Source organism: Charadrius vociferus, unplaced genomic scaffold (genome assembly GCF_000708025.1).
Source record: "Charadrius vociferus isolate BGI_N301 unplaced genomic scaffold, ASM70802v2 scaffold529, whole genome shotgun sequence".
NCBI lineage: Eukaryota > Metazoa > Chordata > Aves > Charadriiformes > Charadriidae > Charadrius > Charadrius vociferus.
The window spans coordinates 1,312,658-1,337,211 of NW_009650172.1; the positions used below are offsets into that span (position 1 = coordinate 1,312,658).

At 55.2% G+C, this 24,554-nt stretch overlaps 1 protein-coding gene across 1 annotated transcript; it reads left to right on the forward strand.

Annotated features, from left to right (window-relative positions):
- The first annotated feature begins 1,300 nt into the window (after positions 1-1,300).
- On the forward strand, positions 1,301-18,817 carry SLC36A1 (solute carrier family 36 (proton/amino acid symporter), member 1). The gene is made up of 10 exons (XM_009892599.1): positions 1,301-1,518; positions 2,220-2,310; positions 3,464-3,552; positions 3,783-3,878; positions 4,606-4,690; positions 7,125-7,343; positions 7,584-7,682; positions 9,191-9,357; positions 15,502-15,671; positions 18,549-18,817. Exons 1-10 carry the CDS (start codon positions 1,301-1,303, stop codon positions 18,815-18,817), a joined length of 1,503 nt encoding a protein of 500 aa, XP_009890901.1.
- Positions 18,818-24,554: the final 5,737 nt, after the last annotated feature.

Genomic DNA, 24,554 nt, shown 5'->3' on the forward strand with positions numbered 1-24,554 from the left:
TTCGCGTAGGAGCGGGGTTCGCGGAGAGCGGTGCTGGGCAGAGGGAATGCCCTGGGGGGGCTCTGTCTGGGGATGAAGACCCGAGCAGCCTGGGTTGAGTTTTCTTTGCGCAGCGAAATGTTTTTTAGGTCTGTGCCAGGGCCGCGTCCTGCGGGCGCTCGCGTGACCCGGCGGGCGCCTGAGGAGCCTTCTGGCAGGAAACGAGCCCGTTTGTGGTGGTGATATTTCTCTGCTGCTTCCGCTCGGCACAGGTCCAGCTCCCCACCAGCCCTTGGGGATGGGACGGGGAGGACTGGGACTGCTGGGGGCGGGGGTGATGCCCCTGGGGCACGACACCCCGGAGGAGCCTTGGGGCAGGGGCTGAGTCGCCCGGCTGTGCGGCAGGAGCACGACAGATCATCTCCCTGCCTCTTGTGCTCCTTCCCTGCGGGCACTCGGGGTACTGCCTGTGGCTGGAAGGGGGGGGGGGGCTGGAGGAAGCGAAGGCTTTTTTGGGGAGGGGAGCAGCAGGCTGGGCAGAAGCAGCAGGAGCGTTTCAGGGCACTTGTGGGAATTAAACCAGCTGACTGCTTTCCAGCTGAAGGCAGGAGGCTCGTGTCCTTGGTGAGGGCTTGTGCCGGTGCTCCTGGCTTGCAGGACCCTGCTGGGGTTTTCACTGGAGCAAGAGCTCTGGGTTGTGCGGGTGCCTCATCCTGGGAAGCCCCTTAGTCCTGTAGGCACCTCTGTGGCTGTGAAACATTTGGGGTGGGTGGTTTGCTGTCAGTACGCAGGCTGTGCTTCCGCCTGACGGAGCATAATCCATTTTTTCTTTTATTCTTTTTATTAAAAACTCTTCCATTAAAAAAAAAAAAAGCAAAACGAGAAATTAGGAAACTTTCCCTTCCCTGGCAAGAGCAAACTGTTCCCGTGCAGTAAACTGCATGTGGGTTAAAAGCGGTTGCTCCTTCCTCCTGGCCATCCTTTTGACAGCCCCGCTCCTGAGCGCCAGGGCTGGGGACGCTGCCAGCGTGTGGCTGTGGTGCCACGCTCGCCACCCCTGAGCAGGGGTGCACGGGTCCCTCGCCCATCACAAAGCGGGTCGCGTCCAGGCTCTGCCTGTGGGATCCCGAGCCCGTCCTGCCTGGGTGTGCCCGAGGCATGTGCTGGGGCATGAACCTGCAGGAAGAACCGGTGGGAATGTGCCGTGCACCTTTGACCTTGGGACATGCCAGCTCCCTGATAACTTGGGCAGGAGCGTATTGCTGTATAAAAGCCCTGGAGGAGACCTTGCTCCGGCAGTATGAGCCAGTCTCTCAGCACGATGGCTGACCCTAAGGAACCCGAGAAGGGGGCTGTTGAGCTGAGCACCCCTAATGCAGCTCCCTCCACAGGGACCATGTCCACCCGGCGCCTCCGCAGTGAGGACTACAATGACTACAGCTCCACGGACGTCACGCCGGAGGGGAGCCCGCCCGGCGGTATGAACGGCTTCGGCCACCCCGAGTCCTACCAGCGCTTTGGGGAGACCAACGGGACAACGTGAGTGATGCTTCCCTCCCTCCCGGGCTGGCCGGGGAGGGTGGAGGAGATAACGGTGGCTGCCTGCTGGCTTTGCTGGGGGATGATGGAGCTCTGGTGGTGTCCTCCTGGGGGTGGTAAGGGCAGAGCTGTGGTCCTGCCTCCGTGGGGTGCTGGCACCAAGCGAGCAGCTGCCCCAGCACAGGGCTCTGCTCTCCGGCAAAGCTGGGCTTGCCGGCAGCGGGCAGTGTTTGATGCTTTTCCCAATATTCCCTGACTCTAGCTTGGTTCGATGGGAAGCTGTGGCGAGCAGACAGCGTGTCCAGCTTCAGAGGATACGTGGGCACCTTGTAGCCATTCCCTGGGGGCTTCTTCGTGCCTCGTTCACCCAGGTGGGCAGAGGATGCTGTCTCTGCCCGAGGGAGACCGATCCCTTCAAGTCAGGGACTCGCTGTGCAGCCCCGCGGTGCTGAGCTGTGCTCGTGCTGGGTTCTGCCTTGAAGCCGGTTTTGCAAATGCCCATCCAAAATCTGTTTGTTGAGTCTTTGCCTCCAGTCCTTCCTCGGTCCCATTGGGTTGGGTTCAGGGGACGGGATCCAGACCTCTGTCTGCGTTTGCCACTGCGGCTCAGAGCAGCGCCCGCGCCCTGAGCAGGGGGAGAGACTGCGCCTGGTCGGTGCGGGCATCTGCTGACGGTCATCTCTGCATCTCCTCTCCCTCAGGTGGTACGAGACCCTGATCCACCTCCTGAAGGGGAATATAGGCACGGGGCTGCTGGGGCTGCCTCTGGCTGTGAAGAACGCCGGCATCCTGGTAAGGTGGCTCTCACCCCGCTGCTGCCCGCGGGGCAGAGCAGTCTCGGGGCGCCGTGGCATGTCTCCCTGCCAAGATGCCTTTCAGTGCTCGGTGGCTTGCGAGCTTTTACACCCTGGGCTCTGCAGCTCGCTTCCTTCACTGCTGAGACTGTTCTTGCTGCTCCTGCGTTGTGCTGGCTGGTCTTGAGGAGTTCAGCGTGTGAGTTGGGACTGTGGTTTCCTCTGCTGGGGTCAGGCAGGGCGCTGGGTCCTTGCCCCTGTGACATCAGCTCCTGAAACTCCCCGTGCTGTGTTCGGGTGGCATTTCCTCACCCTGATCCTGTGGGTGGCAGGTTCAGCATGACCTCTGCCTTGGTTTGTCTCAGCCGGTCCGTGCTGAGCAGGCTCTGTTACCTCCTGAAGGTCCTACAAACACAGCACGCACGTCAGGAGCCCCGTCGGTCAGTGGTTAAGGCCGGTGATGGGAGATGGCGGCGTGCCTCCCCCTGTGGGGTTTTGCGCGGGCTCGCCCAGTCTCGCAGCTCTGGCCACGTTGAGATCAGTGGATGTGATGCAGCTTTGCTGCCTGAGGGCTGAGGACACGCTTGGAGGTCAAACCGCAGCCCCCGGCCACTGTCGCATCTCCCCCCGCCGTGTCTGTCCCGATGCTCAGCTCCTCTGTGTCTGTACCACGGCCCAGCGACCGCAGTCTGTGTGAGAGGTGGGGGCACCTCGCTGCTCTGCTCCGGGTGTCCTCATCCAGCAGTGCACTGTTCCCGTTGCTCAGACTGAAAAATAAAAAAAAATAAAATTAAAAAGAATTAAAAAGGAATTAAAAAAAACTTCCTTCCTTTGTCCGGACCATGACCTGTTTGTCACCTGGATAATAATGTTTTGCAACATAGTTTGAAAAACAATCCTGGAAGCGTTTTGCTGTGCCCAGACTGCCCCAACTTGCTGCTTTTGCATCATTCCTGCCAAGCTTGTGGTTCTCAGTGGGGTTACTCGGTCCTGAGGGGCTGATTCCTGGGAGCAGCACCCGAGCTTGGGTTCAGCCTCCAGCGGTGTTTCGGCTCACCGAGCCGGTGGGGTTTTGTCTGGAAGATAAAACCCATCGTGCAGCGCTGCCTTTGGCCATGAGAGTGCAGCCTTCCCCCTCTCTTCCCCTGCAGCTGGGTCCGGTGAGCCTGCTGGTGATGGGAATCGTGGCTGTGCACTGCATGGGCATCCTGGTGAAGTGTGCCCATCACTTCTGCCACAGGTAAGGAGCAACTCCCCTTCTTGGCACGGCTGCTCTTCCTTCCATCCCAACAAGCCCTGTGGTTTTTCTGAAGCCTCCCAGCAGCAAGTTGCCCGTGTCAAAGCCTCAGTCGGGAACCACTACTGGGCTTTTACACAGGAACTATTTTCCCATTAATGTCGCTGTTTGCCTTGGGAACCAGCAGACGGGGCCGATGTGACATCCCTTCTCTCTCTCTCTTCTCCGGACAGGTTCCAGAAGCAGTTTGTGGACTACGGGGGTGCCGTGGTACATGGGCTGGAGTCGATTCCTAACGCGTGGCTGCGGACACATGCTGTTTGGGGAAGGTACCTGTTCCCCCCGTCCAGGCAGGGGACTCGTCTTTAAGCCCAGCAGGCGCTGCAGCTGGGACAGAAAAGCCGTCTGGTCCCTGAGCTGTGTTGGCAGATGAGCACAAGTGACATCAAATGTTATTTGGCTCACCTGCTCTGAGCGCTCAATGTCCAATGGGGGGTAACGTTGAGGTCTTTTGACCCAATCCTGTCCCCAACCAGATGTGGCTTATACTAAAGGGGTGGGAGAAGTCAGTCTCTGCAGCATAACAAAGGGGTAAATAACATGTACTGCAGTTCTGGCCCATCCTGTTAGATATTGAGCATGTCTAATGGCTGCTACCAGCCCTGGGAACGTCCCACATCACATCGCACAGATCACATTGCGTATTAGATGCTGGACACATCCAGCTGTTCCCGTGTCTGGGGAGCGTTGTCTCCAGCTGTGACAATTCAGCAGCAGACCGGAGATGCTAAACTTTCCTCCTGAGGCTGGTCCTGACCCTCCGGAGGGGATGAGAGGAATGGATTGGAGAGCCCGAGGTCTGTGAGGTTAGATGGAGGTACAGTCCTCTTACCTGAGCATTGAGGAGAAGCGACCTGGGCGCGCTCTGACCTGCACATTTCAACCCCTGAGGAGAGCAGCACCGCTGCAATGTTCGAGTGCAGCCCTCAAACAACCCAAGTGGGCTCTTGTTTCTGTACGGCCCGGCTAACAAAGGGTCTTTTTTTTCTTTTCTAGGCGTATAGTGGGACTCTTCCTGATCGTCACTCAGTTGGGCTTCTGCTGCGTGTACTTCGTCTTTCTGGCTGACAATCTGAAACAGGTTAGATTTACTCCCTCCTTTGGCAGCAAGGGGAAGGCGAGAGGGGGCGTGGAGGAGCTTGGGTTCTTCTCAGCTCCTGTGTCACGGCCCTGTTCTCCACCAAAGGTCTGCTTTCCATAGCTGATGCTGCTCAGGAAGGTACTGCTCGTCTACCCGGGTGTTTTGCAGGGCCAGTTTTCCCGTTCAAATTGGGCAGATTTGTCTGAGAGTCCCTGGGAGTTTGCTCTTTGTGCAGAGGTGCTGGAGCCATCCCTGTTGCCCAGGGGAAGCGGGGCTGTTCCTGGTTAGGGAAGGCAGGAACACGGTGAAAGCAGAGGGACTGTGCCTTTGATGTCCTGCCCACCTCAGTTAATTGGTTTATTGATACTCTGTGTAGATCATAGAATGATTTAGGTTGGAAGAGACCTTGAAGATCATTGAGTTCCAACCCCCCTGCCCTGGGCAGGGACACCTTCCACCAGCCCAGGTTGCTCAAAGTCCTGTCCAACCTGGCCTTGAACACCTCCAGGGATGGGGCAGCCACAGCTTCTCGGGGCAACCTGTGCCAGGGGCACACCGCCCTCAGAGAGAAAAAATTCTTCCTAATTTCTAATCTAAATCTACCTTCTTCCAGCTTGAAGCCATTCCCCCTTGTCCTATCACTACATGCCCTAGTAAAAAGTCCTTCCCCAGCTCTCCTGGAGCCCCTTTAGGGACTGGAAGGCTGCAGTAAGGTCTCCCCGGAGCCTTCTCTTCTCCAGGCTGAACAATCCCATGGGAATGTGTAGTGGGTACCGGGATCTGCAGTCAACCTCTCTTCTCTTTTTCTTGGACCTGTTTGCATTCCAGTTTCTTGCCTCATCCTGTGGCTCTAGAGCTTAATTACATCTTTGGGGAAAGACTTGCCTTCTGCCTGACGTGGGGAGGAAATAAACAGAAACCCTGAACCGCACGCTGTGAGAAAGTGTGAATAACAAGTCCCTGTTCCCATCCTCCACCAGCTCAGACCCCTGTGCTCCTGCTCTGCTCTTGCAGCAGTGGTCCGGTCGCTACCACCGCGGCCGTGCCCTTCATCAGCCCTTCCCTAAAGCTCGTCAGCTTCAGAGGTGGTTCCCGGGGGAGCGGGGGGGCTCTGCCGGTGGGTGGTGGAGGATGGATGGGTTCTGCCTCTGCTCGGGGAGCAGCAGCCAAGGAGATTCCCTTCGTGCTGCCCTGTGGGATGGCCAGGAGGAGTAAATGGTGATCTGACGCCAACAGCCCTGAGAGCAGGAGCGAGCAGGGTGCCTGCACAGGGCCGGGTGCTGCTGGTCCCCTGCTCCCTGCAAACGGCCCCTTGCTGGTATTTCATGGTGGGCTTTTTTCCACTCGGCCCCCTTTTTTTTGCAAAAACCTGCAAATCCAACCCATTTTAAGCGGCAGCGGGGAAACCCCTTGGCTTCAGTTTGGGAATTTTTTGGGTGGGGGAAAAGGGGAGTGTTGCTTGTTACTTTTTGCAGTGGGGAAGAACGTGTTAGGGGGGGAGTGATGGTGCAGGTGGTACCTCGGGTGAGGCGCTGCTGTGGAAATTTGGAAAATGACTTTGGTTTGGAAAATGACTTTGGAGCAAGCCACGGAGGGGCAGGGCAGGCCGGGGCTTGGAGGAACACAGCCCTGTGGGTACACGGCTCTGTGCATCCCATGGAAGACGCTGATTTGTGCAGCATCTCTTTAGCCTCTCCTTTGGGGCAGGACTTGCTCTGGAGCAGGTTAAATTAGTTTGCAGGCAGCCCTTTGCTGCTGTGGCGAGACGGTACCTGGTACCCAAACCAGCTTGGTCGTGGTTGTATTTGGGGATCCGCAGCGTGCCCGTGCTCTTGGGACAGATGGCTCAGCCACCCGGTTCCTGGGGCAGAACTGTCTCTAGAGGTGAGCACGTGGCCTGGAGTGCCTTTGGGATGAAAGACCCCAAGGCAAGGATGATTTCCCATGAAGAAAGTGAAGTTGGGGGCCAGCAGTAGCTTCTAGATGTCCTTGCATGGGAAAAGGGCAATGAGTGGCTGAAGGGGGTGTGTGATGTTGAGTGTGACGTGATGCAGCGAGAGGAAAAGGACCTTTGAGTAAATAGCGCTTAACACCTCTTTCCTTTCTTCTCAACTGGGCATGTGGGCAGCACAAACCAACCTCTGCCCTTGGTGCACTCGGCTGTCAGGCTCACGTGCTCAGCCAGCCTGGACTCGGGCAGGTTTTGCTGGCCCAGCTCAGATGCTGTAGCTGTCCCACCTCTGATCCTAGCGAGATAACAAGGATTTGCTTCAAAACTACCTGGAAACCGGTGTTGCTTTGATTTTAGTTGACTAGCTGTGTGGGAAAGCGAGCTGATGGGGTAGTATTCTGACCCACCTGAGATGGGCTGCTGACATCCCCGGCTGCCAGACCTGCACGCTGGGGTTCATTAAGCCTTCCTGTGCTTTCCCAGGTCATATCTGCAGCAAATGGGACCACCAATGACTGCAACTCCAACAGGACGGTGGTGATGACCCCCACCATGGACTCCCGGCTATACATGCTTTCCCTGCTGCCTTTTGTGGTTCTGCTCACGTTCATCCAGAATCTCAAGGTCCTGTCCATCTTCTCCATGCTGGCCAACGTGGCCATGCTTGTCAGCCTCATCGTGATCTACCAGTACATCGTCAGGGTACGTGTGCCCAGCTCCCTTCCGTCACTTCTCTGATGTCCCGTGCTTTGGCAGGCGGGAGGAGTTTGGCAGTAGGATGTTTGCACGCTGCGGGGTGCTGCTCGCTCCCGTGGGCACGGCGGTTATCCTCTGCTCCGCAGGGCTTTCCCTGTGGCATGGGGCTGCGACAGGGAATGGTGGGAGCGGGCCAGGTCCTCCCCATCCTCCCCGCGTCTGAACTCTGCGTGGGCTTTTTTCCAGGACATTCCTGATCCCAGTAACCTGCCTCTAGCAGCAGCCTGGAAGACCTACCCTCTGTTTTTTGGCACCGCGATCTTTGCTTTCGAAGGCATCGGGGTGGTAAGTTGGCGTGTGGCAGCGGGGCTGCCCGCACGGGAGGCTCAGCCCGTGCTCGGGCTTGCTGCAGCACCTGCTCTGCGTTGCAGCTGTATTTGCAGATGAACTTCACCGACGGTAGCCCAAACTGGGAATGATGCTGTTAGCTTTAGCCTCCAGGCTGTCTCCCGGGTCAAATTCGGTTGCTTCCATCTTGAGGCTGGAGGAGCACATGCTCCAAACCTCAGGAGGTTGGTTGCTGCTTTGAAGGTGGCTCTATCTGCCAGTAGATTGGGCTCTGCTGGGAATCGCGCCGGCAGCTGCCTTTGGGTCTGCCGGCTGACCTGTGGACGAGGAATGATCCCGAGTCTTGTTACCAGGCTGGATCCTGGAGCTGCCTGTGAGGGAGGCCAAAAAGCATGGTACAAAAGAAACCAAACGTGATCCATTCCGTCCCACCCTGCTGGGGAGGCAGCGAGATCGCCTTTCGGCAACCGCGTGGCCCCAGCCTGCTGTGGGGCTGCGTTTGTGTGTGTCTCTCGTACAAGATGCCGTAAATAGACCAGCTGTGTCTGTGAAAAAAGAAAAAAAAAAAAAAGCTGGGTGGGTGGGTGGAGAGCTTAATGTCTGCCTAAAATGTTGTGGGTTGTTTCCGGGAGCTCCCTTCAAAGAAGGAAAAAATGTTTTCATCTCTTAATATAAGCTGGCTGTGTAAACACGGGGCTGGAGAGGGCCAAATCCATTACAGGAGTGTTTACTGAATGCTGTGCCCAGGGCAGAGGGCTCTTGCCGGCAGTGAGGCACAAACGCTCTCTTCCTTGCATGACTTGGAAGTGGAAAAGCAAATAAAAGCTTTTCTGGTCCTGCCTCCTCACCAGCTCTGCCACTGTGTCTCTTCTTGAAATTCCCACCACCCAAGGACAGCTATAAAAATGTTTGCTGAAGTCCTATATTTGGGAGCAAGTGTTAGTAGTGTAGAGGTGAGGGACTCACCGCTGTTCTTCCCTTTTTTTTTTTTTTTTTTTTTTTTATTGTCCTGCCTGATTGAAGTCTTGCTGGGCAAACTTGATAGGAGAGGAGAAAGTGTCCTGGTCTTTCCAGGGTCTGCTGGGAAAAATAAGACAATGTAACATGATGGGCCTGTTCCAGTGGGTATGGCTGTGCTGTTTTGGGGTGCAGAGTGTAATGCAACCAAGTTATGGGGCAGATGGCATCGCCCCAAGGCACCAGGTGCCACTGGGCACAGCTCCTGCCAAGGGGAGGGAGCAGCTCCCTTCGTTAAGGCATGGGTGATCCTGCTGGAGACTTGCTGTGCCAAGCGTGAAGGTCTCAAATGGGAGCACTGAAATCAGATCTCCGGTACGGTGGCTTTTTCAGCTGAGTTCTCCAGGCTCCATGTGTGACCGTCCCGTCCCCTGGCATGGATGGCTGTGCTTGGCCATGGCGCTGCCCCTCCTGCTTTCTGGGGCTGAGGGGTATAGAGGAATGGGGCAATCTGCTGCTCTGCCATCATCTTCCTCCTCCTCTCCCAGGTGCTGCCTCTGGAAAACAAGATGAAGAACCCCCAGCAGTTCCCAGTCATCCTCTATGTGGGGATGACCATTGTCACCATCTTGTACATCAGCCTGAGCGTCCTGGGGTACCTGCGCTTCGGGGCGGACATTCAGGCCAGCATCACGCTCAACCTGCCCAACTGCTGGTGAGTCCTGGGGGGAGGGAGGAGGGTCCCGGCCAGGGAGGTGGGAGAGGGAGCAGTGGGGGATGTCACTCCCTAGGAGGACTAATCTGGGTGAGCTTGGGGAAGGACCAACCGTGCCATAGCCAAACTGTCCAAAGGAGCTTGTCAAGGGTTGTCTGATGTATGGGGTGGTGAGGCTCGTTGCTGCAGTGTCTGAGCTTGGTTTTGGTTGTGCAGCTCAGGCTGCTTCCTTGGGGTCCCTGGTGGTCTCTGGCTGGGTAGGTGCAGCTCCTGCCTTTTTCTTGGAGCCTTGTGGTGTCTTTTTCGGGGGCTAAGCAGTGCTCTGGCTGGCAGACATTGAACACAACCCCCGTGTGGCCGTATCAGAAGGTCACTGAACGGTGCAAAAAATGCTTCTATTCCCCAAATGAAGCGCATGGAAAACTAAACCCAAAGCTGGGAGCTCCCAGAGGGGATGAGATGTGACATCTCTGCATGTGGGCTGCGTTCCTTGTTTGCAGCCCCGGAGCCCAAACTCCCACTCCTGGGCTCTCTGTTGTGTCTGCATGTGGCTCCGCTGAAGGCAACGCGTTGCCTGTGAGCGTCGGTGCTGTGAGGATACCTCTTTCTTTCCGCGGGGGCTCAGCTCTGCAGCTCCCCAAACCTGTCCGTCCTCCTCTGGGACCTGGCGAGGCCTTTTGAGATGCTCCGGTCGCGGGCTGGAGCCCCGCGGAAACACACGTGCCCTGACTCTGTACCTGCGTACCTGGAGGGGTTATTTCTCATCTCGTGGGGCTGGTGGCTGTTGCAGCAGCTGGCCGAGCTGCGTGCTGGTCTGTCCCCGGGGGCGAGTGGTTGCTCAATGTTATGGCTCCATATTCATCCCAGAGGAGAAATGCAAGCGGTTTCTCATACCTTTGGGACAAGAAGCGTGGAGCACACAAATACTGAGAACAAATGCCTTTTCCAGCTTGCTCCACTTGGGATTATTTGAGAAAGTCCCGAAAAAACCCATCTCTGTTGCTTCTTGTGACACGCTGCTTTGGGATGTCTGTGTGGGAGGTGGTGGTGCTCACAGGTGAGGAGGAGCTGGAGAGATGCTCTGCTCTACGTGCCGCAGAGGTACTGATTGCACAGCAGCATCTTGTGCTCCTCGATGCAGAGCTGGGACTGAGTGGTGGCTTTGATGCCACGAGGCTTCTTAGGAAGATGTTTCTCCAGGTTTGCCCAGGACCACTCTGGAGTTCAACGGGTTCTCTTTGATGTCTCTGCTGGCTTGAAATCCTGCAAGAGACTGGAGCGAGAATTGGAGCTGGGGGTGCCTGTCCCCCTGCCCATCTCATCCTCTCTGCTCTTAGCAGCTGCCCAACACCGTGCGGTGTGACTCGCTGCCTCTTTCCCACCGGCAAAGTGAATTTGGGTAGGACTCAAATTTCTGGTCACTGGTGGGTTTCCACATGCTGACCTTCTAGCGCTTGCACAGCTGGGGCTCTGGAGAAAGCAAGGATTTAAAGAAAACCCCCCATTTTTGCTTTAGTTACTGCCACGTGGGTTTCTTTCAATTTGAGCTCATGGGCTTTTGTTCATCCTGGATCTGCGTAGTGACTGAAGTGCTGGATGTTGGTGTTGGGGTGGCAGAAGGTCCTGCTCCTGCCAAGAGCCTGGCTTTGTCCCCTGCAGGGTCTGGGAGCTCTGCCAGGTCCCTGCTCTCTGTGGGGAAGGATGGGGCTGATAGAAAAACGTGCCTGTGTTGTAGTGAGGTCTGAATCCCACCGTGCGAAGCATGGTAGGTGTGAATCCCATCCGCTCCGCAAGCTGAAGTGAGGTTTGGAAGGGATGAAATGCTGTTGCTGGTCCTGAAGGTGGAAAGCAGGTCAGATCTGGGTCCTGGGCTCTTCAGGGCACCAGGTCATGCCACAAGCCTGGAATGATGACTGCGGACCTGTAATGCTGCCCAGGGGTTTCTGTGGGCAATCTCAGCTTTCTTCGCTCTAAAGGATGATGTTCCCTTAGAAGAGGGTGATGGGATTTTGGTGACTCGCTAGGCTACAGAAAGATCCTATTTCACATGCACGTTTCTAGGAGTGTCCTGCTTTCTGTCAAAGTACTATTCTGAAAAAAAACCAAACCAAAACAAAACAAAAAAACCCACCCAAACCAACCAACCAACACTGTAGAGTTGTTCAGATAGGAAGAAGAGAATAGCCCTTTGGAAGCAGAGCCCGGGGAAGCCCAGGCACGTGTCAGGGCTCCCTCAGGCTGCCTCCGGGGAAGGTGCGCTGCGGTCCTTGTGACTCAGCGTGCAAAGCGTTTTGGTGTTTGTGCATGTTTTTTCCTGGCAGAACACTTGATGGAGGCTGTAAATACTGGACTTGGGAATGAGTTAGCTAAACTAAGGGCTGGGATACTTGGGCTAAAGCCTTGACTGCTGTATTCCCATGCATTGAACTGCAGATGGCGGGTGAAGACTTGCTCTTGAAATTAGTATTTTGCCCATTCTGCTTTGCCTGCAGGTTTTCTCCCCGGCAGTAAAAAGTGTTGGGCTGCAGAAGGTGGTGATAAGGGCTGTGGGTGAGGAGTCCTGGGGCTTGCCTGCAGCGTGGGGGACGAGGCGGGGATTGTAGTGGAGATGCTGCATCCTTCCTTGGCTGTAGCCATTGCCCGGAGGTCTCTAAAACAGATTTGATGAATGGGTCAGGAATGGTTGAGTTGTAGGATGACTGAGGACTTTTCCAGCCTCATTTCTCTATAACCGCAGCTTCCTCAAATGAGGAGTGTGTCAGTTCCTAGTGCCCAGGTCTAACCACAGTCTCCGAAATACTGTGCTGCTATGCAGAAGTCCCTCCTTGCATCCTCGGAAGGGTTGCTTCACCCCACCATCTGAAGAGTGAAGAAATGCAGTAGTGGGGGGGAAGATGTTTGGTTGCGTATGTGTCATGGTCCATCCCAGCTGAAACCATGACAATATGGCGGGTTGGAGGTAGGTAATGACAGAGCTTATGGTCAAAGGAGGGTATGCCGTTTCTTGCAGCTCGTTGGGATGGCCTGGCATGACCCGCTGGGTTAAGCAGGTGGTTGCTGTGGTTGGCAGAGCTGGGCCTCTCCAGGGCCCTGCACGGACCTGTGTTTCCTGTGGGTCAAGGCTAGTGCTCGAGTTCTCCCTCTTCTTGATATTTAAAATGCCCTTTGGTCTTGTTATCCTGGTTCCTGACCTGTACCAGATTGGTACTCAACCTTCTTCTGTACTTTTTTTAGTAACTTCTATTAATCGTGGATTGCCCCGGAACACTTTATGGCTTTACAACATCATTTAACTGGAAATACGATGATAAGATATGCCGGCCATGGGGTAGGTGGCTCAAGGCTACCGTGCACTCAAGTCATGTGTGGTTGAGTGGGCGCACTCTGGACTCTCTGATAGCTTTTTCTTTAGTTTGCCTATGGAATCACAGGATGTTTTAGGTTGGAGAGGGCATCATAAGATAATCGGGTCCACCCACCTGCTCAAAGCAGGGCCGACTTAAATTTTGAATATCAGTAAGGAGGGAGGTTCCCCACTTCTCCAGGCCCTTGTTCCGGTGCATAACTGCCCTTTTGGGATACACCTCTGTCCCATTGCCCCTGGTTCTTCTGCTGTGCAACTCTGAGAAGAGCCTGTCTCTGTCTTCTCCATGCCCTCCTGTTAGGTAACTGAAGACAGTAAGGACATCCCCTTTAACCTTTTCTTCATGCTGAACGAGCCCAGATCTCACAGCCTCTCCTCATATGCCATGTGCTCCAGCCCCAACTATCTTAGCCTCTACTCAACTTGCTCTGGTAGGTCAATGTCCTTGGCCTGCGAGTCCCCAGAGCGGACACAATACTCAAGTTGCAGCTTCACAAGCCCCAAACGGGGAGTAACGCCTGCTGGCTGCGCTTTTGCTAACACAGCCCAGTATGTGATTGACCTTAATCAGTGCAAGGTCCTGCTCTTGGCTCATGTTCGGTTTGCTGCCCACCAAGACCTCCAGGTCCTGTTCTCCTGGCCAGGTGGGAAGCTGGGTCCCAGTCCTTCCCATATGTGGGATTTTGTGTTTGCATTTGAACTTTGCCCGTGCCACCGTGTTGTTAAGGTCCTGCTCCAAGGCACAGCAGCCATTCCCTCCGATTCAGTATTGTGGTGAGCTTGCCAAGAGCGTGCTCTGGGTCGCTGAGAGCTCATCCATGTCACCGATGAGGATATTTTCATGGTTGCGCCTTGGCAAATCCCCGCTGGCTGTTCACCCTATCCAATATGTGCCAGGAAATGGACGCCAGGAGGACTTACCCCATACTTTTCTGGGGATCGAGGAGAGGCTGATTATCCTGTAGCTTCCCTCATCCTTCTTGAAGGTGGATATGATTCTTCTTCCCAGGCAGTAGGACCTCTTCCTGATTATTTTACTGTTTTAAAGATGATAAAGTGGCTTCAGCTTGATGTTGGCCACAGCCTGGAATACATCTGATCTGGTCCCATGGATTTGCATAACGCCTCATTCGCTTAGATCATCCCCAACTCCATCCTCTGCTATTTTGGGGAATGTTTGACTCCACTGGACTCTGACGCTAGTGTTCAAAGTTACTTGGACTTCCCTGATTTGAGACTGTTGTTGTGGCAGCTGGATGCTGAGAGCCAACACACAGGACACTGGCTTGGGCCCCAAGAAGATAAAGGCGTATAAGAAGGCAGGAGGAGCCAGATACCTCCAAGCTGAGGAAGGTATCCTCCTCTTCATATTTACCCAAGTGGCATGTCCAGGAGCTGTGTTTCCTACTTGGTCAGCATGTCTTGAACTGGGGAATGGGTAGGACTGTATGTGATGTAACTAGATATCATTCCTCTTTCGGAGAGGCTTTTTCTGCTGCTGGGGAGCTGAGGGCAGGGACGGGGCTGGGAGGTGGCCCTTTGGCCGCCTGCGACAGGCTGTGTCTTGCAGCCACGCTTGGCCCACTGCTGCATCGCTGTAGGATCTGGGACACGGTGAGATCTGCCTTGGGGTGAGTCTAAGGTGCTGTTTGCAGCCTGTCTGCGCTCTGCCTTCCTTCTGCGCAGCCCAGACTGCTCTTTTAACTGTCTTCCTCCCAAACATGCGTTATGCAGCATTCCAAAAATAGCTGCTCTTTTTTTGTTGTTTGTTTTATGGAGGAGGTTGAGTTGCAGGTGGTGGTGACTTTTCTATCACGTTTGCTTTGTAAGCCCGGACTTATCCCAGCGGTGCTGTCTTCTTCCCCCTCCTCAGAAGCCAGTGATCAAAATCTGTGAAATATTCATGGCTGCAGCTGATAAGCCTCTTTGAAAGTGTTCTTCATCTCCTGTTTTAAGATGGAGAATAAAATCCAGTTGGTTACAAATAGGAGAAAAGGAGTGGGTTTTTTTTCTTCCTGCAGCTCAGAGGCTGGATTTGTTACTGAAGGTCGAGGTGAGGAACCTCTGGGATGGGTGCGGGATGCAACTTCCTTCTGAGTCGCCAGCCAAAAGTCGGGATTGCAGGCTCCTGGCAGTACCAGTGCTAGTGGGTATTCGGGTGTTGTCTGTGTAGAGTGTGAAGAAGGCCACGCTGTGTCACCACAGACCTGGCAAAGTCCAGCGTGGTCAAGTGGAGAGGGTGGTACAGAGCCTGTATCCCTCTGAGGGAGTGAGGTACCCGGAGGACTTGTTACTTTGTGCGGCCAAGGGCAGTGCTGAACACAAGAGCATCTAGAAATATAGGTGGGTTCCTTAATTAGTTGAGGAACAAGTCAGGCTCCTGGTCCCTTGGCCAAGGGCACCTCAGCTTTCCCTGTGCCCTTGAATGAGTAAGGAGCACGACAGTATTTTTTTCTCAAATCGCTCTCAATATCTGTGCCCACAAGGTTTCCCAAGGGGAAGTGGCACTTGAGAGGCTCCTGGCCTTAGGCAAAGCCAGGGCTAAAACCTCTGATGAGGTGTGGGTTGCCCCGGCTTGGAGGTTGCACTGTCTCCTCTTGCACAAGAAACATCTTGGTGGATTGAATGCATCACCCTTAATTTTCTGGGAGGGGAGACTGTTTGGAGACAGAAGTCTTCTTGGCAGAGCGTTCCCCTTCTGCTTTCTGCCGTTGATGCTGTGGGGAAGGGGGGCTGGAGCAAGAGTGTCCCTCACTGGGTCTCCTCCTTCTCATTTGCAGGCTGTACCAAGCTGTCAAGCTGCTCTTCTCCATTGGGATTTTCTTCACGTACGCCGTGCAGTTCTACGTGCCCGCCGAGATCATCATCCCTCCCCTCGTCGCCCGGGTGTCGGAGCGCTGGGGCTGGGTGGTCAACCTGCTCCTCAGGGTGGCTCTGGTCAGCGTGACCTGTGAGTAGAAAGCAGCTTGTCCGAGTTTCCCTGTGAGGATGTTGCATCCCCTTCCCACCATGGGCCAGGGGTGCTGAGAGCCTTTGCCCCTCGCCTTGCTGCCTCTGGCCCTGCTGCTAAACCCCTCGCGGTGGGGAGTCTCCTGGAGTCCTGTTTTCCATAGACAGCACCCCGCCAGGCTCCTCGTGCCTGTGTGACGCGGGCATGGCTGCAATGGGGTTGTTGACCGTGAGGGAATGGGTGTCCTCGTACACACACGTTCGTTGCGGCGTGTAGCACAGCAGAAGACAATGGTACAACCTATACCCAAACCCCTGGAGTGCCTGTGGCAGCCCCAAATGGTCCCTTTCCCTTGATGGTGTTTGGTGCCCGCGGTGAGGCTGTGGCGCAGCAGGCTGCTGGGCTTGAACGCGGTGGACCTTCGGGAAAGGTGTGGAGCAAATCAGGTGCAGGAGTATCTGATTTTTGGCTGGCTTTGGTTCCTGAAGACTAGATCCTTGCTGTTGTCAGCACAGCTGAGACGCTTGACTGAGCTCCTGGGCGTCATGTGCCGAAAAAGAGCTTTTCTCCAGGGCATGACACTGCTGATGCAGCAGAGTTGAGCATCAGGGACCTGGCCCCGTGTCCCAGCTGGCTTTGGTTTGGGCTTGAGAGGAGTGTGGTGCTAACTCGAGGGCAGCGGAGCTGGCTGGGAGCAGGTTGCTGCTGGTTTCCGGGCTGTTGCTAACAGTGGGATGGAAACGCTGCATTAACGGAGGTGGGCAAAGCCTCATCTCCTCCGTGCTGAGTTCCTGAAACACGTTCTGCCTCGATGCCTGCAGCTGGAGGAATGATGTGGGGATGAAATTCTGCTGTGGTGCACCATGTACTCCGGCCACACCGGTGCTGGTGGTTGAGCTCGGAGCCTGCTGGTGGGATGGGAGCCTCTCCTGGAGAGCGTTGGCGTGTGCCCGGCCAGGGAAGCGAAGACTTGGAGCGATGGGATGGCTTTAGGCACCGGCAGTGGCTGTACCCTCCTGTTTGGGGGTAGGGAGGCAGCGCTGTTGGCGGAAGGATGCTGGTTCCTTTGTACCTCCTCTCCTTACCCTTCCACGTCAGAAATGGCTGTGGCTGTTGATGAGGATAAAAGCAATTAGGGGGGGTTGCATGAATATTCATCGGATGATTGCGTGGCCGCAGAACAAGCCCGTATCGTGGCTTTGGCTTCCAAAGAGAGGATGCAATTTGGTGTATGGGTGTCTTTTAAGCTTAGACTTCAAAACCAGCACACTTAAAAAAACCCTTGGAATTAATACCTGCAGAAAGCACAACCGTTGCCCCCGGAGGCTGAGGACTGCAGCTGGTGCTTCAGTTCTGCTTGGTTTAGACGGGGGCGGGGAGGGGGGGGTTAATAATTTTGTTTACTTTGAGTCCAAAGAGCGGTGTGGGGTGGGCTGAGGAGGCTGTTGGCGGTCGGCTGCTCCGCTCTCCCCGCAGGCTGCTGGAGCGGGGATGCAGCAGAGACCTGACAGAGCGCTCCTTTGGCTCTGTGCATGGCTGAGCACTGGCATAAACCTCCTCCAGGTCAGCTCAGCTGGGACTTTTGCTGCTGTTCCCCGTGGTGGAGGGATGGTTCATCTCTAGGCTTATCCAGATGACAGCAGGGCTAGAGTGGTGGCCATGTGCTGGAGCATCTCTTGTTTGTGTCTTTGCCCGCTGTCTCCCAAGCCTTCCATCTCCTGCGGTGGTGTGGGTGACCTTTGGCTCAGGGAGGCTCCAAGAGCGTCTTTTGCCTGTAGCTGATTGCCAGGGAGTGAACAAATCCCTCTGGTAAGGAGCCCTGAGACATCACTTCTCCACTGAGGCTGTAGCTGCCACGGTTTTAGGTGTCTCCTATGTCTAAGCACAGCTTTCAAAGCAATAAACCAAATTTATTTCTCGTGGTCACTTTGATTAAGTGCTGAAGGCTGCTTTGCTTGCAGAGGATGCTCTTCTGTCGTACAAAGCTCTGGTTGCCCATTCCTCAGGCTTTGTTTGACCAAAAAACCAGCAGCGATGCTCTCGAGTGCTGAGGTTGCTGCGGATGGGGAGCCGAGGGGCACCGCTCCCGGTTGCAAAACGGGACCTCGATGACACTTTATTTTAAATCTGCTCCCCAAACGCCAACACTGCGGTGCCCCAAGAGGAGCCCAGAGGCAGTGGCGGCTGTGGGCTGTTGGAAGAAGGCACCATCCCTCCATCCTTCCCTGGCCCTGAGCAGGAGGAGGAGGAGGGGGAGCAGGAATACACCAGAGTTTGCAGCCGCTAAGTGCGAGCTGTCAGAAGTCTCCCAGGGGGATTTTTCCTTGGCCGCAGTTTTTACCTAACAAATGTTCTCCCCCGGGCTGTGCCGTAGGCGCTCTGCTGCTGGAGCAGCTCTAAACCACAGGGATTTATTAGGGGTGGGGGGAGATGGCTTTTTGCTCCTGCCTCCTGCTTTTATGGGGTTTCTGAGGCTTTATGGCTCCCCAGGTGTGGGGAGCAGGAGTGCTGGCTCTCACGAGGAGGGTTGCGGGGGGCCGGCAGCTGCTTGTCTGCCAGCGGCATCTCTTTGCTGGGACACCGGTCCTGCGCAGCCCTGGAGCTCGCTGCGGTGGTGCCCAAGGTGACAAAAAGGGTTTGGTCTGCGTGCTGCACTTCGTTAACTCAATGCAACAGCTTAATTGCTTCTTGGGGAGGAGTTGATGGAAAAGATGCAGCCACATCTTCAAAGCTCTTGTGTCGGGGATAAAGGCAGAAGTATGATGTGAGCAGATGGCATCTCTGCGGTGGGTTTTTGCTTGCTTTGGCTCAGGGGAGGGGGTGGTCTCTGCTGCCTGGGAGATGGCAGCACTAATGTCGTGTCCGCTCCTCCTCCAGGCGTGCTGGCCATCCTCATCCCCCGCCTGGACCTCGTCATCTCGCTGGTGGGCTCCATCAGCAGCAGCGCCCTGGCTCTCATCTTCCCCCCGCTGCTGGAGATCGCCACCTACTATACAGAAGGTCTGCACCCCATCATCATCGCCAAGGACATCGCCATCAGCCTCTTCGGCTTCGTGGGTTTCGTGGTGGGGACGTACGAAGCGCTGGTGGAGTTGGTAGCACCCGCTCCCGCCGTTGTGAACGCCACCCGGATCAGGGTGCAGTGACGGTTCCCCTGCCCCGCCGGCCCCTCCGGACACCGTGCTGGGGGCACCGGGCACCGCTGGTCCCCTGGGGACGGTCTCCCCTCTCCTCTTGGGAAAACGTGGTGGGTTTGGTCTGCGAGAGGACGGGGCTGCCCCAGCTCGTGGCCACCCGTCTCCAGTTGCAGCAGGGTCTTGTGCTGGGCTCCGGCTGGGGAGGTGGGATCCGGCCCAGGGCTGGGGCAGTGCCTTCCCTGGGGTGCTTTTTGGGCAGGTGATACAGCAAAGCAGCCCCCTCAGCACCTGTGTAAATAGTCGCTTTGAGAGGGTGAGGAATCCTGGGGACGTAGATTTTGGGTTTATTTTATTTTTTTAAATCCCAACCTTTCCGTATTTCCCCCGTCCCTTCTCCCAGGGCGGGGAACAGGGACTGCTCTTTTTTTTTTTGTGCCAGTTTTTGTTGTGTTTGGTTTTTGTGGGTTTGTTTGTTGTTTTTTTTTTTTCCCACCTCAGCACTTTATTTTTATAGCAACGGAGAAACCTCAGCTCAGGTTGGAGAGCGTGGAGCTGCCTCCTTACGCCGGCCCTGCGGGGAGGGAGGGCAGAGCCCGAGGTATGGAGCATGCCGGGGTCCCCCCCAGCTCTCCTGCGATGGGATCCCCGGACATGGGCATTGGCTCCTGCCGTGCTCCGGCTCTCTTTCCAGCCGCGTTAGGGGCTGAGCAGGGCCTGGAGCCGGGCACGACACCTCCCTGCCCTGGGAGGGTTTGCTGAACCCTGGCCCCATGCTTTCAGTAGTGACACTCTTTCCCCCCTTCCCCCCAAGCGCACGCACACCTAACGCCGTGGCTTTCGGAAGTGTTAGGAGCCGAGGCGTGCGGAGAGCAAACTGGCTCTGCCATAGCAAGGAGGGTCCAAGGCAGTCCCCTTTGGCTGGGACCCTCCCCCCGCCCGGGACGGGGGGGTCCCCGGGGGGTCACCGCACGCTGCCCGCACGCCGCAAAAATACATCGCCTTGTTTACAGTGCCCGAGCTGGCCCCGGCACGCATCTGCAGGCCGTTACTGAATGTCAAATCACACACAAATAAAACCATAATAATTTATTTTTTTTTAACCCTTTCTCTCCTGGTCCCACGGCCTCCCTGGTGGCATCCTCCACCCCAGCTCTGCATCCCCCGCTAGGAGGCAGCTCTCTGGTGCTTCTCCCTGTTGCTTCTTGCCTTGTGGCTGGTGCATGCCTGGGGTAGACGATCCCCACCACGCTGCTGCTTTCCTTCCTCTCGGTGAGCCCAGCTTCCTCCCTGGAGAGTTTCCTGACCTTTCTGCTGGATTAATTACTTTTTTTTTTTTTATTTTATTTTTTTATTTTTTAAGATGAGAGCAAATGCATCCTCCACGGGACCTCTTTTCCCTGTGGTGTGAAAGCCACCCCTCTGGAAACCCCCTCTCTGGGCCAAACCTCTCCCTGCTAATGCAGCATCTCCCAAATGCTGGCAGCACGGTGGCTTCTTTCGAAGAGCCGTTATCCCCGCATCCCACCGCAGCCGTGTCTCCCTGGGGGTGGGCAAAGGCTGCTGGCGGGCGGTGGTGGGAAAGGAACGTGAATACGGCGCTGGTGGGCTCTGTTCCCATCTCTGATGGAGAATGAGTGAGGCTTAGGGTTATTTTTGGTGTTTGACCCGCTTCTGGGAGGAGAAGGCTGTGTGGAGCAGTGTCCCTGCCGCCCGCCGCCTCGATGTGTGGGATTTCGGCATCTTGCACCGTGTCCACTTTGCTGGCTGTGCTTCGGGTGCCCCATGCTGGTACGTGGACCCACGGCCAGGTGTGGGGTGAGCCTGTGCCACCTCGCTGCTCCTTTCCAGCCCCTCGCCTGCTCGCTGCATCTCTCGGGGCTCACCTCATCTCCTCCGAGTCTGTGCTGGTGAAGGTTTTGCATTGCTCCGGCATCGCTTGGTTATAGGCAGAGCAAAGCTTTTAAGTCAAATCCTCTATCTGGAGGACACCATAGAGAGCAAATACCCAGGTCTGGGAGGGGGAGGGGGCTCCAGGGCATGCCGCGGACGGGAAAAGTGCAATATTCCCAAATATTCACATCCATCGCTGTGTACTGACCCCAGCGTGGCCCTTGGGGGTTTGGGTGCAGAAATGTCACCCCTGGCAGAGGAGGGCGTGCTGTGAGGGGCAGGGGGTGTCTGATGCTTACCCCCTGCTCTGTCGGTGCCCCACGAGAAGGGTGGCCACGTTTTGGGGGACAGCTGTGTGACAGCGCCTGGCCCCAGCCCGGCGCTGGGCATCAGTGGGTTTGCTGGCGGGGCACGTAGCATCCAGTTCACTTTGCAATCAGCGGTGAAGACCTCATTTCCCAGGAGACTGGGATATCACGGCAGCATTAAACGTTTTTTGCAGTTCTTCACTTTTCTTGGGGCGAGCAGGGGGTGCTCGGGGACGGGGCACCGCAGCGCGAGGGGCTCTGCTGAGCCAGGAGGAGCTGACGCAGGACCTGATGGAGACACAAACTTGACGCGTGTATATCGTAGGCTGCTCTGTAACCAAGGAAATTGTCTGTGTAAATATAGAAATGATTCATGTACATGTCTCGTGCCTATGGATAGTGTCAGCATACAGCGTGTGTCGCTGCCCAGTGGAAGAGCTGGTGCTGCACCTGAATCACGTATCTTACTTTAATCAATAAATATGATCTATTTTTTATGTGAAAAGGCTCTGAGGGATGAGATGGGGGTTTCTCTTCCATGGGGCTGGTGTGAAACTACCTGGCATGGCCTGGGCAGGCGTGGAGCAGGTCTGGGGGTCTCCAACGGGGGGGACCGCGCTGTGCTGGGCTGGATGTGGCAGTGGTGTGGCGTTAATGCCGGTGACCGCGCTACAACTTTTGGGACTCATCTCTTTTTTTCTTTTTCTCTTTTTTTTCTTTTTCTCTTTTTTTTCTTTTTCTCTTTTTTTTCTTTTTCTCTTTTTTTTCTTTTTCTCTTTTTTGCTTTTTTCTCTTTTTTTTCTTTTTCTCTTTTTTTTCTTTTTCTCTTTTTTTTCTTTTTCTCTTTTTTTTCTTTTTCTCTTTTTTTTCTTTTTCTCTTTTTTTTCTTTTTCTCTTTTTTGCTTTTTCTCTTTTTTTCTTTTTCTCTTTTTTCTTTTTCTCTTTTTTCTCTTTCTCTTTTTTCTCTCTCTTTTTTCTCTCTCTCTCTTTTCTCTCTCTCTCTTTTCTCTCTCTCTCTTTTCTCTCTCTCTCTTTTCTCTCTCTCTCTTTTCTCTCTCTCTCTTTTCTCTCTCTCTCTTTTCTCTCTCTCTCTTTTCTCTCTCTCTCTTTTCTCTCTCTCTCTTTTCTCTCTCTCTTCTTTTTTATTTCTCTTTCTCTCCTTTTTTATTTCTCTTTCTCTCCTTTTTTATTTTTTTCTTTTTTCTCTTTTTTTAATTTTTCTCTCTTTTTTTCTTTTTGCAAATACCAACTGAGTACAAGGGCTCAGGGAGGAGGGGCCATCCGTGGCAGAGCAGGAGACCTGGAGCCCAGCAGGCAGCCAGGGTCAGACCCGGTGCTTTTCCCACCCCTGTAGCAGCATACGAGACTCCCCCCTCTGTTGAGGGTTTCAAATAAAAGTGTTTCAGCTTTGCTGCTCTGAAAATTATAATTTTTTCTTCTGAATGCATTTGCGCAAGTCGGTTGTGGGCAGATCCTTTGTGGCCTCGCTGGGCTTGGCTCTCCTCTCTGCCCCCACCACCAGAGCTGCGCCTTGGCTTCTTGGTTGGAGCATGGGACCCATCAGCCCAGTTTATGCCAGAAGTGGGGCTGCAGCTGAAAAAAAGAACCCAGCACGTGCTGTGATGGCGGCAGCGCGGTGGCTGCCGAGCTGCTGCCGATCCACGGGAGAGATCAAAGGAGCGAAAGTCAGCCCATGGCGGGAGAGGGCCAGGCGCCACGCCAGCATCGCATCGCTGCCGCTCCGCTTATCGTCACACTGCTGAATAATTCATGCCATTGCGGTGTGTCATTAGCGGGACTGTTTGGGAAATCAGGGCTAAAAAAAAAAGGTAATCACTTGAAGCTGCGGCAGAAAGGGAGTGTGGTCCCCGGAGGGGGATTTGAGACCACCCGAACCACAGGGTGGGAGGAGTGGCTGAGCGTCTCCTGGTGGTTGGGGTATTTCTGACCTGTGGAGTGTCGCCATGGCCAGGTCCATGGCTGTCCTTTCTTCCAAGGCTTGAGTGCTGCAGGGCTGATCCCATTCCGTGAAATGGCATCGCTGAAGCTGCCCCTTCCCAGAGCAAAGCATCGCCTCCACTGCCCTTGCCCTCCCCTGCCCTGAGGCTGCCAGCCAAGGCGACCCCAGGGTGTTAGAAGTGAAAAACTGGAAAATCGCTGTTATTTGCCCTGCTTCTGATGCTGGGAAGTATAATTTGAGTTCGCCGTATGGGAAAAAGCGGTGCCTGTTGCTGAGAAACTATGGTGCTCTCGGAGCAAGGGTGGGACGCCAGCGGGGTGACAGCCTGCCCAGACCCCAAGCCAGCAGTGGTGGTGGCTCCCTGCTGCAATACTGCTCCTGCCGGGGCTCGTGCCATCCCACTCTGCTGAAAATGCCAGAGCACGAAGGCAGAAACAGGGGTTTATGAGCGGGAAACAGGGACAGAGCAGGTGGACTCCATCTTTGCCTTTGGCCATAAGAAAACGCTGCTCCCCCAGCAAGCCCGGGGGTGGCAACCTGCTCTTCACAACATCCCATCAGCACGCAGGGGGGTGAGCCTGCTGTGGGGACACGTCTGCATTTAAAGTTTTATCAAGAATAGCCGCAGGGAACTGCAAAACTCATGAGCCCTTCCTGGCAGTGGGCTGGGGACCTGCACAAGTGCAGCCAAGTGCTCCTTCCTCTGGCTTTAATTTGGGATTAACCCCAGCTGTGGTGGGGTGAGGGGGTTGGGGTGGGAGGTCTGACTCTGCCAGGTGATGCTTATCCTGTATCCGGCAGTTCGGGCAGGAGGGAGGTTGCTGTGCCATTCCCTTTTCAGCCTCTCTGTGTGATGAGCCTCCCTGAAGCTAGCAGGTAGGATGCTGCGGCGTTCCTGGGGTGTTTTGGGGAGCGGGGTGAGTCCCTGGCTTGGGATATGGAACTGGTGGCAGGGTTTGTAGCCTGGGGTGGTGGGGCAGCATAAACCTTGTGTGGTCGGACTGGGGCAGTGTGCTGTGTGCTGTACAGGTGGGTTTCCCTCCTCCTGCTGCCCCTGCCCAGAGGCAGCCCCGTTCCTGGGCCTGGCAGAGATGTTGCTGTGCTCTGTCTGCAAAGTGCTTTAGGGTTGTAGGGTAACTGAGGCCAGCAGGACCTTGGGAGGTCTCTCCTCCAACCTTCTCCAGCCTGAAGCAACTTTTGGAATTACAAAAAAAAGTTCTTTATACTCTCCCATCTCCTTCAGGATCTCTCCTGCATTTCTCTACGCAACTCACTGATGTCTGAGCTTAGGAACGCTGTGTCCAAATTAATGTGTGGGGATTGTGCTCGTTTAGGATGATGGTGTTGAGAGGGTTTTATGAAGTAAAACCAAATAGCTGAAACATCAGTCCTAACCCAGGCAGGGACTGGAGAGTGTATTCCCTTGCAAACCTTGGGGTAACTCAACTCGTGGGCCAGCTGGTTGTGGGTCGGTTCCAGTTTGTACCTCGGCTGTTCAGTGAGAATGTCCCTGTTGTGTCCCAAATGCAATCCCCCTTCCCTGATTTCGGTCCCAGGTGGGCTGTCTGAGCCAAGCGTCTCCATTCTG

What these genes read in the sequence shown, in the direction of transcription:
- SLC36A1 (XM_009892599.1), top strand. Translation starts at nt 1,301, where the DNA reads ATGGCTGACCCTAAGGAACCCGAGAAGGGGGCTGTTGAGCTGAGCACC. An exon ending in ACACATGCTGTTTGGGGAAG is followed by an intron (nt 3,879 to 4,605) that starts GTACCTGTTCCC and finishes TTTCTTTTCTAG; the next exon opens with GCGTATAGTGGGACTCTTCC. An exon ending in CTCAACCTGCCCAACTGCTG is followed by an intron (nt 9,358 to 15,501) that starts GTGAGTCCTGGG and finishes TCTCATTTGCAG; the next exon opens with GCTGTACCAAGCTGTCAAGC.